The sequence below is a fragment of the Aspergillus versicolor genome (assembly GCF_001890125.1).
Source record: "Aspergillus versicolor CBS 583.65 unplaced genomic scaffold ASPVEscaffold_4, whole genome shotgun sequence".
Lineage (NCBI taxonomy): Eukaryota > Fungi > Ascomycota > Eurotiomycetes > Eurotiales > Aspergillaceae > Aspergillus > Aspergillus versicolor.
This window is the reverse complement of record NW_024467527.1, coordinates 1,606,008-1,616,824: the sequence shown is the minus strand read 5'-3', so window position 1 is coordinate 1,616,824 and position 10,817 is coordinate 1,606,008. Positions and strand designations below refer to the sequence as shown.

At 50.1% G+C, this 10,817-nt stretch overlaps 4 protein-coding genes across 4 annotated transcripts; 1 reads left to right on the top strand and 3 right to left on the bottom strand.

Annotated features, from left to right (window-relative positions):
• Positions 1 to 163: 163 nt before the first annotated feature.
• On the bottom strand, positions 164 to 1,912 carry ASPVEDRAFT_83136 (chromate transporter; the record flags this gene model as incomplete). The annotated part of the gene is made up of 4 exons (XM_040817321.1): positions 164 to 798; positions 856 to 1,427; positions 1,495 to 1,616; positions 1,673 to 1,912. 4 exons carry the CDS (start codon positions 1,910 to 1,912, stop codon positions 164 to 166), a joined length of 1,569 nt encoding a protein of 522 aa, XP_040667367.1.
• An 89-nt stretch (positions 1,913 to 2,001) lies between these two features.
• ASPVEDRAFT_191776 (ABC transporter ATP-binding protein) lies at positions 2,002 to 6,660 on the bottom strand. Its single transcript, XM_040809094.1, has 3 exons — positions 6,537 to 6,660; positions 5,312 to 6,476; positions 2,002 to 5,257 (listed from the first exon to the last, which is right to left on the bottom strand). The coding sequence occupies exons 2-3, from the start codon at positions 6,246 to 6,248 to the stop codon at positions 2,235 to 2,237; spliced, it is 3,960 nt and encodes a 1,319-aa protein (XP_040667366.1). The 5' UTR covers positions 6,249 to 6,476; positions 6,537 to 6,660; the 3' UTR covers positions 2,002 to 2,234.
• Positions 6,661 to 7,039: 379 nt separating this feature from the next.
• Positions 7,040 to 8,940, top strand: ASPVEDRAFT_130135 (uncharacterized protein; the record flags this gene model as incomplete). The annotated part of the gene is made up of 4 exons (XM_040806691.1): positions 7,040 to 7,227; positions 7,290 to 7,560; positions 7,614 to 7,956; positions 8,009 to 8,940. 4 exons carry the CDS (start codon positions 7,040 to 7,042, stop codon positions 8,938 to 8,940), a joined length of 1,734 nt encoding a protein of 577 aa, XP_040667365.1.
• Positions 8,941 to 9,022: 82 nt separating this feature from the next.
• sidJ (putative siderophore biosynthesis lipase/esterase) lies at positions 9,023 to 10,402 on the bottom strand. Its single transcript, XM_040812294.1, has 2 exons — positions 10,214 to 10,402; positions 9,023 to 10,155 (listed from the first exon to the last, which is right to left on the bottom strand). The coding sequence occupies exons 1-2, from the start codon at positions 10,265 to 10,267 to the stop codon at positions 9,130 to 9,132; spliced, it is 1,080 nt and encodes a 359-aa protein (XP_040667364.1). The 5' UTR covers positions 10,268 to 10,402; the 3' UTR covers positions 9,023 to 9,129.
• Between the last annotated feature and the right edge of the window lie 415 nt (positions 10,403 to 10,817).

The window sequence follows — 10,817 nt, the reverse complement described above, 5'->3', positions numbered from 1 at the left end:
TTGTATAAACTTTTCAGTATGATATATATACCGTTTTTTTTTGTCGTTGTTCTCATAGATAGCCAGCCCATTGGATGTTAGAGATAGATTATTTTATCTGCGTTTCTTTTTTTCAGGCACAGATGTCTGTCTTCAACTACAAAGTTTGTTCGTCTAGACTCCATCACCAAGCAGGTTTAACAACACCATACCAGCACAATCCAAGCACGGCACCTACCAAAATCGCCACTGCAGGAGGGACCCTAAACCACGCACTCTCGGCATAAGTGACAGCAGCAACAACAACCCACCAAGGCTCCTTAGCCAGACTCTGCCCGTCTTGTTCCGACGGAGCCAAATACCCAATTTCCCAAAGCCGGTACACCGCTGTAAATACCAATCCTACAGCAGCTGCATTCACGCCGCGCAGGAAATCAATAACATACTTCTGCCTCCGCAAGACACGCCAGAAGGATTGGATTGCGACAGCAAGCGTGATTCCGGGGAAGAAGATCCCAAGTCCACCGAGAAATGCACCGAGGATAGTTGGGTATGGTGTTGTCCGGAGAGCGAGTGCTCCAAGAAAAACCGCAAAGTTGAAATTTGGGCCGGGGAAAGCTTGGATTATAGCGAGACCAATTAGGAAGTCTCGACTTGACACCCAGCCTGGATCTACAACGTACGACCGAAGCATGGGGATGACAACAGGGCCGCCGCCGAAGATCACTGTACCGGCTAGGTACATGTTCGCGAAGAGGTCAAGCGCTAACGGTGGTGAAGCGAGCTTGGATCTTGAAACGAGAATGGCGATGAAGGATGCTGCGGTTTCTAGATCAGCTTTTACCTATCTTATTTGAACCTCCAGGTGGGGCATACTGAAGAAGAAGACAAGGATTGCAGCCCCAACACGAGTGCGGATTATATGGTCCTGTGACGGTTGCTCTTCCCTCTCCCCTGAAGCTGAAGCTGGGATATTACTTGGGCTTTGCGCCAATGCCTCCGTACCAGATTTCCTCAGTCGTAACATCTCTGTCCCCGTCCCCTGTCCCGAGTTCCTCGCAGATGTAGGTTCCGTGCTCCGCAGACTGGGTGCATCGCCCTCTGGCTCAGGTTGCCGGTTTCTATTCTTCCAGGCCCTTGCTGCCCTCCCAATCTGCTGATACAACCACCCATCCCATATCGCAGTAGCAAGACCGCCAATAACCATGAGGATAGGGAAGTACCAAAGTGCGCTATAGCAGAGGCCAGCGCACGCGCCGAAGATTACCAAGATCCGGGAGATCTTATCGCGGATCGCCTTTTCAGCTAATTGAACAGCAGCAAGAGCAATTATGCCTACAGTTGAGGCATTCAGTCCAGAGAGAAGGGCGTAGACTGGTGGGGGGAGTGTTTCGTCAATTCGTTGCACGCCGAGGGAGAGGGCATACATTCCGATTGCACCGGGGATGCTAGCAGATTGCTAATAGTAAGCTTTGAAACCATCATAAATGGCGATTTGATAGTCGGTATACATACCACCAGAGGAGAAATACAAGCAAGGCCGGGATAAACCCCGCGTGGAGCAGCGCTAGACAGAATAACATCTTTGTAGAGGCCGGCCCCGGAAGACCCTGGCATATGGCAAACAGCTCTTGGTACTATGTGTATCAATTAGTTTCTCACTATAGCTGTCTTCAGCCAAGCAAATATGTACCGTCTGCTCATCAACCCACTTCTCCTGCTCGACAAACCGCGTATGGAAGATCTGGAAATGAACCGGTGGTCCCCCAAAAGATGTAAATCCTAGATACCAGGTATGGCGAATGGTCTCACTCAAGCGACCCAGCATGCGATCTTTTTGACGCCCAGGGCCTGTTGCTTCTGCATGACTCCGCCATTTCCGATTCAATGCGCGTAGGGACGAGGCAAGTCGCGAGCGTGTTGGGATGAGCATGACAAATTGTTCATCCCCGAGACAGTTAAATCAAAGCGGGTGAGAGAAAAAGAGAAAACAATTATACAAGAAGATGAAAGGTTATAAACCCCGGATGGAGCTGTCATTAATCCAACAAAAAGTCTCCGGCCGAGCACATGGCCGCCAAGAGACCCCCTCAGCGGGAGTCTTGGCATGCTGTATGTCACTGCGCTCATTCAATTGGCCGCGGTCTTTGAAGTTGATTTGAGGATCTTCTCTAGCCAACAAAAAATTACAAATTCTATATTCTATACTCTATAAATTAATAGTACCAGTGCCCGAAAATCACGCTTCAAATCCCTCAGGTTGCCACCGTCTGGTGCATAACGTTGGCCCTGTAGCTCTCCGAGCTGGCCAACAGCTCGTCGTGCGTTCCGTGCTCAACACATCGACCAGCCTCAATCAAGAAAATTACATCTGCTTTTTTGATCGTATGCAAGCGATGCGCAATAGCAATCACTGTGATTCCCTTCGCAGCCCTCTCAAGCCCCTCTTGCAGAAGTTTCTCAGACTCCGCATCAAGGGCGCTAGTGGACTCGTCAAGAATCAACACCTTCGGTTTCCGAACAAGAGCTCTGGCAATGGAAAGTCGTTGTTTCTGGCCACCAGAGAACTGGCTCCCGTTGGGACCACAGAGGGTCTCATAACCGTCTGGTAGGGCTTGGATGGTGTCATGGATATTGGCTAGCTTGCAGGCTTCTTCAATATCGGTCATGGAAGCTTCATGACCAGGTTTCGCGCCGAGACCGATATTAAACTTGATTGTGCCTTCGAAGAGGACACTTTCTTGAGGAACGAGGGCGACTGAGTTGCGGAATGTGACGTCTCGGTGCTTTGTGATGTCGTTACCGTCGATGACAATGGAGCCTGACTCCGGCGTATAGAGGCGCTCGACCAGGGAGATGATTGTCGATTTTCCGGCACCACTAGGACCAACGAGAGCGCAGAATTTGCCCGGTTTAATGTCAATTGTTAGCCCATTGAGAACCTTAATCTCCGGCCGGGCAGGATATGAGAAGTGGACGTCACGGAGCTGGACGCTGGATGCCTTGTTGTCTGACGGGTGAGACGGTTTTGCTTCAATAGCGGCCTCAGCGTCTTCTGATGGTGGTGGTGCAGTGAGAGAACGATTGTGTACGTGTCCCTGCATTTTGTCTGACCCTACCTCGATAAGACCCAGTAATCTAGCCATTGCAGCTCGGGCATTTGAAAGCTCCGGCGCGAGGGCAAACATTTGACTCCATAGCAATGCACTGACAAGAAGCGAGAATACCACAATCAGGAACTGCGTCTGGTCATAGTTGCCCGCTAGGATTTGTTTGGAACCCCACCAATAGGCCAAGGCGTTCACAAGGTTACCCAAGAAGTAAGTCATCGCTTGCCAGAAACTTGCTTGAAGCGTGACCGAAAGCGTCTCCTTGCGTGGACCCTTCAAAGAGCGCCGGTAAGTCCCTAACGTTTCGTCCTCTAGAGAAAGGGACGCAACTGTCTTGATAGATGTAATTGCTTCAACACCAATGTCCACTGATTTGGTATAAGCATTTTCGTGACGCTCTTCAAACTTTCCAAGTACTAGAAGCTCCATAATACCAGCCCCAAGCAGAAGTGGAACCAGAGCCAGACACACCAAAGCGATTCTCCAGGCAACGATATGGGTCATAATGATGGCCGCGATAAGATTGACAGTAATGGAAAACAGGGTTCCAATCACAGAACCACTCAGCCCGGCCAAAGCATTGCCATCTCTGGTTATGTATGAGAGGAGTAAAGGAGGTGTCCGGCCTTTGGATTGATGCCATTGGAGGTCTTGCTCCATCAGCGATCGGAAAGATAGGACACGGACGGTGTAGACAACTTTCTCAGAAACCCACCCAAATCCAGCCCAACTGGCTATGTTCCCAAAGAACTCGATGATTGCGAGTACGAAAAACATGAGTCCGAAGAATTCACCCTTGTTCCGGATGTCTTCCGCACTGTTACATGGGTTCAGACTCCCAACTGTTTTTCCGAAAATCACGGCTTCACCAGAGAAGGCTCCTCCAACGATAGTAGAGCCAAGAAGAGCGAGAGCAATCATAAGCAGGTGTGGCCTCACAGCCGGTGCGTAGCCCCGTATAAGAGCCCAGAGTGATTTAGTCGGCGTCTCAGGGTCTTCCGACTCCTCTACAGAGTCGGTGACCGGGGTTTCACTCGTTGTGGGTTTCTTCTCGTCGATGTCTCCTATACTGGTGTTCTCTAGGTCATCATCGGTTGAAGAGACCTCCGTAGTCTTGCTGTTACTATCAACGCTGGCTGTTGATTCATTCTTGTCAAGGGTAGATCCGAGAGTTTGTAGTTTGACCAGATCAGCATATGCGCCGTTCTTCGCCATCAATGTTGGATGATCCCCTTCCTCCACGATATGACCTTTGTGCATAACGATAATATTATCTGCGTTGGTAATTGTCGATAAACGGTGAGCAATTGTAATCATAGTTCTTCCGCTAGCAATATTCGAGATGGCGCGCTGGATACGCTGTTCGCTTCGCGAATCTAATGAAGCTGTAGCTTCATCCAAAATTAGGACCGCGGGGTCCTTAACAAGGGCCCTAGCAAGAGCTATGCGTTGCTTTTGACCACCGCTAATTAGCCGCCCACTTGAACCGACGATAGTACCATATCCATGCTTCAATGCCGTGATGAAAGCAGCCGCATCTGCGAGTTCTGCTGCTTTCTGGACCAGTTTGACGATTTCGACAAATTCTGGGCCCTTCTTCTCTGCAGCACCCATTAAATCATTTCCCTCTCTAGCCTCTCGCGCTATCTCCACAAGTTCAGGGCTATGGAGAGCAGTTTTCAAAGACGCATGGCTAGCATTGCTCGAATTAACCAAGCCATGTGCGATATTCTCCAAAAGGGAACGGTCCAGTAGGGATGGCTCCTGCTGCACCAGACTGAGGAAGCTTCTCAGATCACGGGTATTGACGTTACGAAGATCGTGACCATCGAAGAGGATATGGCCCTCCGTAGGGTCATACAACCTTGTGACCAAGCCGGCAATAGTTGACTTGCCACTCCCCGAAAGACCGACGAGGGCAGTATGTTTTTTGGCCGGTATGCTGAGAGTAACTTTGTCGAGGACGGTAATCTCGGGCCTCGAGGGATAGGTGAATGAAACCTGATCGAACTCGAAGCCGCCTTCAGCCTCTGGAAGACGAACGCCCGAAGGTGCAGTGCCGTCGATCAGCGGTTCGCGGTCGATATCTCCACGCAACTTCTCAAATGAGGCGACAGCTTGTACGAATAAGTGTAGGAATGGTGCAACCTGGCTCAGCAGCAAAGTCGCTTCGTCTATGTCAGTGCAAACTGCGCGGCAAGGCCGATCCTAGGGTCACTAACCTTCGACCAAAATAAAGATGACCGTGAATGTAGCACCAACAGTGATTCCACCAGACCCATCACCGTTTATGGAACGGGCAATCTGTCTGCTTCCTTCCCAAAATGCCAACCCGTTCGCACCATAAGCAATGAAATACAGAACTCCGGATTGTATGCCAACCGCCGTGGCCTTCTTTAACCCCTCATGTTCTGAAGACTTGAGAGCTTTGGAAAATTTCTCCTCCAAGCGGTCGTTTGCCCCAAAGGCCTGTACAACGACGAAATTTGAAAGCGCTTCTGAAGCAATCGAAGCGGCGGAGGCAGCATAATTTGACATAACGCCAGAATACTTCTCGATATAGTGGCTTCCCACAAATGACATCAAGAAATAGGCTGGAATCAACGAAACCAGCATTCCTGCAAGCTTGGTATCCTTGATAAATGCAATAATGTACGCCGTGACGAAAAAGGAAAAACTTGCAAGGCATATTCCTACCTTCTCCGACGTACCCGAGCGGATTGTTTGGATGTCATTATTTAGTCGCGAGGCTACCTCTCCCGGTGGAAGGTCATCGAAGTATGATGGCTCTTGGCGAAGTAGATTCTGCAGGTAATTTTCTCGCAGTCGCTGTGCCAGTCGAGCGCCGTTCAGGGTCCAAAATGTAAGGTGAATGTAGATTAAAACGAACTGGGCAATTGCCAGGTAGACAATGAGCAGGATCTTGTCGTCGATGCCTCCTTGCTGATCGGAATCGGAATCAGAGCCGGAGTCATTATTACATGTCGCCGAGTTAAAATCGTCGAGAAGCTGACCGAACACGATACCAATCAACGGAAATGGGACACCCGATGCTATTGAGCTCGCGATCGCGACCAACAGCATGCCCAGGTCGACTTTCGAAGGATTGCCGGCCAGCAGCAAGCGAGGGAAGCCCGCAAGATTCTGAGCAAGCTTCATCCTGAGTTTGAAAATCTGCAGTGTGAGCTTGGCGTAATCGCCAAGTGCACCAGCTGGGAGTTGCTCAATTTATCAAAGACCATGTCGTTCGGCTGGCGGCGATATTGCCCTACAAATATGGGTTCCACGCAGAAAAAAAAGTGGCCCTCCCTCCTATCTGATGGAATCCCCACCGTGTTTAGGACGTTTGAAGAGCCACGCTGATCATGCGCAAACAGGTAACAGTGTCTGGAGTAACAAAATGCGCGTCAGTAAAGCATGGGATGGGCAGGGAAAAGCCATAGTTACGTAAGTGGGTCGCAACTATCAATCTCTAGCCAGTGGATGGAAAGATCCGAGATGGGCTGAGAGCCTGAGAGGGCGAAGCGACGTGCCGACATCGCGATGGAGCCTGAACGCTGTTGAATCTTTGGACGAAGAAGCTCTGATGGATACCAAAATCAACAGTCAATTCCGAGTGCGTGGGATCAGTTTCCACAATACTTAAAATACATGGCACATGGGTCCGTATTGTTCCCGCCTGGTAATAAACGGTAATATTTGATCTGATGTAATCTATACAAAACCATACGTACAGCCTGAACCGTTCAATCCTCTCGGATTTTCTCACAATTTTCCCACAATTTTCCTCCGCAGCTCCATCGCTTCTTGGTGGGCGATCATGGCCTGAGTCCCGCGCTTTCCGGCATTTCTTCACCGTCATCTTTGTCGCAAAGTCGCCAACTTACAACCCCCGGCAGAGGAAACCTGCTGTCTCCTTGAACAACTGTGAGAAAGCAGCCAATGCCACAATGTCGGTGTTGCAGAGACCGCAGTCTTCAAACAGTGAAGACTCCCCTTTGCTGGGGGGCAGTCCATTACCGAGAACAGGGCATCATGCCCCCACAGAAAGTCCAGATACCGCTCAGGATGGGGTGAAGCAAGCCGAGGCCATCACGTTGGCCTGGTCGAAGAAATCTTTAGTGGCGGCCTACGTCCTGTGAGTATTCCATGCGATGGGCTTCCAGTTAAAAGCAATAACTGACCGCGACGGGGCAATAGGATGTTTCTTTTGTACTTTGTGAATGCCTTCCAATCCTCAATCACCAGCAATCTCTCGGCCTTCGTCACTAGCGGCTTCGAATCGCATTCCTTAATTCCCGTCATCTATATCGTGTCCAGCGTCATGTCATCCGCAACTTATATGCCTCTCGCAAAGATATTGAATGTTTGGGATCGCTCCATCGGCTTCTTGATAATGGTGGTGTTTGCGACACTGGGTTTGGTCTTGTCAGCGACGTGTACGGGTATCACAACCTATTGCATATCACAAGTAGGTTTACCGGTGCATGAGATAAACATGCGACAAGAAGCTTACTATCGCAGATGTTCTATACCATCGGCTTTGCTGGCGTGATCTTCAGCATCGACGTGATCACAGCTGATACATCGTCGCTCCGCGATCGAGGCCTTGCATATGCTTTCACTTCGTCACCTTATATCATCACCGCGTTTGCAGGCTCGGCTGCCTCTGAGCGCTTCTATGCCTACAATTGGCGGTGGGCGTATGGCAGTTTTGCTATTATCCTTCCCATCGTCGCTCTTCCAATGTTTGGTCTACTGCAGTACAATCGTTATAAGGCGAAGCGCCAAGGTCTTTTGCCCAAAAAAGAACACAACGGCCGGACATTCATACAGAACATTGCCTTCTATGCTATAGAGCTAGACCGTAAGTGACGATATCGCTTAATCTTCATGCATACGCTGATTTCTTTTATCAGTTCTGGGGGTCTTTCTTCTGGCGACTGGTCTGGTGCTTTTCCTCCTTCCATTTACCATTGCTGGGTCTACAGCCAATGAGTGGAAGTCTCCCTATATTATTACCATGCTTGTTGCTGGCGTCGTCTGTCTAGTCGGGTTTGTCTTGGCAGAGCGCTTTGTTGCCCCGGTTCCCTTTCTCCCATGGGAGTTGCTAGCCTCTAGAACGGTTCTTGGGGCTTGTCTTCTAGGGACCTCGTATCAGATCGCCTTCTACTGCTGGAACGAATACTACACATCATATCTGCAGGTAGTCTATGGGACAAGCATCTCAATGGCGGGATACATTAGCAGTATCTTCAACGTGATTTCTGGGGTGTGGCTTCTGGCTGTTGGTTTCTTAATGAAGAAGACATCTCGGTTCCGATGGCTACTTTTTTGGGCCGTCCCATTATACATGCTTGGGGTGAGCCTGATGATCTACTTCCGTCAACCCGGTTGGTCTGTGGGTTATTTGATCGTGTGCCAGGTGCTCATTGCATTCGGAGGCAGTACCATGATCAGCTGCCAGCAGGTTGCAGTTTCAGCCGCGTCTGATCATAACAACATCGCTTCCGCCCTTGCCTTTCTGGGCGTTTTCGGCTCCATGGGAGGTGCCGTGGGAAGTAGCATCTCAGGCGCAATTTGGACAAACACTTTACCTGGGGCGTTGAAGCGCCTACTCCCGGAGTCTGCAGAGGCGGACTGGCGAATCATCTACGAGTCGCTCGACACCCAACTGAGCTATCCCATAGGCTCACCAGTCCGAAATGCCATTGCCTTTGCTTATGCTGAAACACAGACCAAGATGCTGACTGCCGGAACGGCTATTATGGCGCTTTCTCTGATCTGGATGTTCCTGATTAAAGACATCAAGCTCAGCAAAGGCGCTCAAAGAAACGGTGTCGTGTTTTAGCTTCTTTCTGAGCCGGCCTTTACAACCTATTTGCTTACGACCTTTGTACGAATTTACGACTTATTTACTTGACCATTATCGAATGTTTAGACGCAGTTATAAATTGATAGAGAACTACTCTAGATATAGATAAACGAAAGAGTCTATATACAACAGCTGTATCTAGCATTAATCCCTCAATTGAACACTTTATACGCCTTTCAAATACGCCATCACCCTCCCAACGAGGTTTTTCCTCGGCTCTGCCTGATCATCGTTACTCAAGGCATGCGAAGCCCCAGGCACAAGCCCACTCCCCTCTTCATCCCAAATCTCCGCTTCACCCTCAGCCCTCCCACCATCTAGCGCCTTCCTCCATTTTCGTAATAAACCGTCCTTATCAACCCAGTCCGGGATCGCCTGGTCCGACCCGGAAATCAGAATCATCAATCTATGCGCCAACAATCCGCCCTGCCTAACCTTCCCAAACGTCTCCGCCAGCTGCTCGTCGCCCAAATCCGAGCTAAACAAATCATCCTCTCCCGGGCTCGCTGGACTCCCCGGCGAAACCAGACTCAAAAACCGACGCGCCGACAACGGTACATTGCCGGGATACCCAATGACCCCAGTCATATGGAGCGGTAGCAAGCTATCAAACGCCGGGTCCGGATTCCGAGCGACCTCTTCGCGCGCCAGCTTCTCGAGGTCCTTGTAGATTTGTTGCACTTGCGCCGGGGTTCGGCCCATCCAGCCCTGGCTAAGGACCCATTGGATGGCTTCGCGGTCTGAGACAGGCGCTTGCATGATTGCGCCGTCGAGCTTGGTACGCGTAACGTGCTCGAGATCGGTGTCGAAGCCCTTGACGCTTGTGTGGGGGTTTGGTTTGGTGAGATAATGCAGCACGCATTGGCTGCCCGTGGAGTGGCCCATTAGGACTATTTTTGCGTTCGCGTTGAGGGTGGTGTTGGTTAGTTTGCCGGTCTTGTAATCTCGGATGTAATTCAGGCATTGTGCGATCTCGTCTGTGTCGCGGTCTAGGTGGCCTAAGCCCCAGGCAGAGTGTGAGGATGTGAGGTTCAGCGTGAACAGGGACCAGTCTGTTGGTTGGAGGGCTTGGGCAAGGTCCGCCATGTAGGAGGTCGTTGCGAGGCCATCGCCGAGGCCTCCGACAAAGAGGAGAGTGTGTGGTTTAGGAGTTGGGGATGTTGTGAATTCAAATGTTACGAGGGATTCGGTCTGCCGGCGCAAGAGGGTTAGAGCTTGGAGGATGCTAAATAGAACACTTTATACATACGTAGTGGTGAAGACGGCCAGGGAGGCCTCCTGCAGGCCAAAATTTGGAGTACATTCTGGGATATGAAGCTTTGAGGGTGAGGACTTGGGGATTGGAATTTGTATGGAGGGGTAGAGTTGTAGGGAGAGACTCAGGTTGAGCTCTTATCAGATGGTTTCATCATGTGCCTAGTTACTAGCTGGTATTCTAAAATGAGTCCGCTTCTATTTTCCTTCACAATCCCACTTTTCCGTCTTCTCGTCAACTGGTTTCTCGGTCTGTCCAAAATATACGCCTGTATCGGCGTAATCAATACAGTACGTGGGTCATGCCACGTTACAAGTGGATCTCGTTAGCCAAATACACGCTAGTAAATACGCTAAAATGACAGATCCAGGATCTGATAAGATTGTGTCTCGGCGCAGCCACTCGCTTCGGTTAAAGGGCAAAAGAAAATATTATCAATCACTCATGATGGAGCCAAAAAGCCCACATATCGTGGAAGAAGAGCGAGGAGCCGAGGACTCGTCATTTGCTGGGCTGTTTCGAGCATGGTTAGCTAAACAACTCGAATGTTCCATGCAGAGAGTTCTTTTTTCGACATTCATGGTGGGGACCAGCATGA

Bases quoted from the DNA above. Each gene is read 5' to 3' on its own strand.
- ASPVEDRAFT_191776 (XM_040809094.1), bottom strand. From the start codon at position 6,248: ATGAAGCTTGCTCAGAATCTTGCGGGCTTCCCTCGCTTGCTGCTGGCC. The intron at 5,258-5,311 runs GTTAGTGACCCT...ACATAGACGAAG, and splicing joins CATCTTTATTTTGGTCGAAG to CGACTTTGCTGCTGAGCCAG.
- sidJ (XM_040812294.1), bottom strand. From the start codon at position 10,267: ATGTACTCCAAATTTTGGCCTGCAGGAGGCCTCCCTGGCCGTCTTCAC. The intron at 10,156-10,213 runs GTATGTATAAAG...TTGCGCCGGCAG, and splicing joins CTGGCCGTCTTCACCACTAC to ACCGAATCCCTCGTAACATT.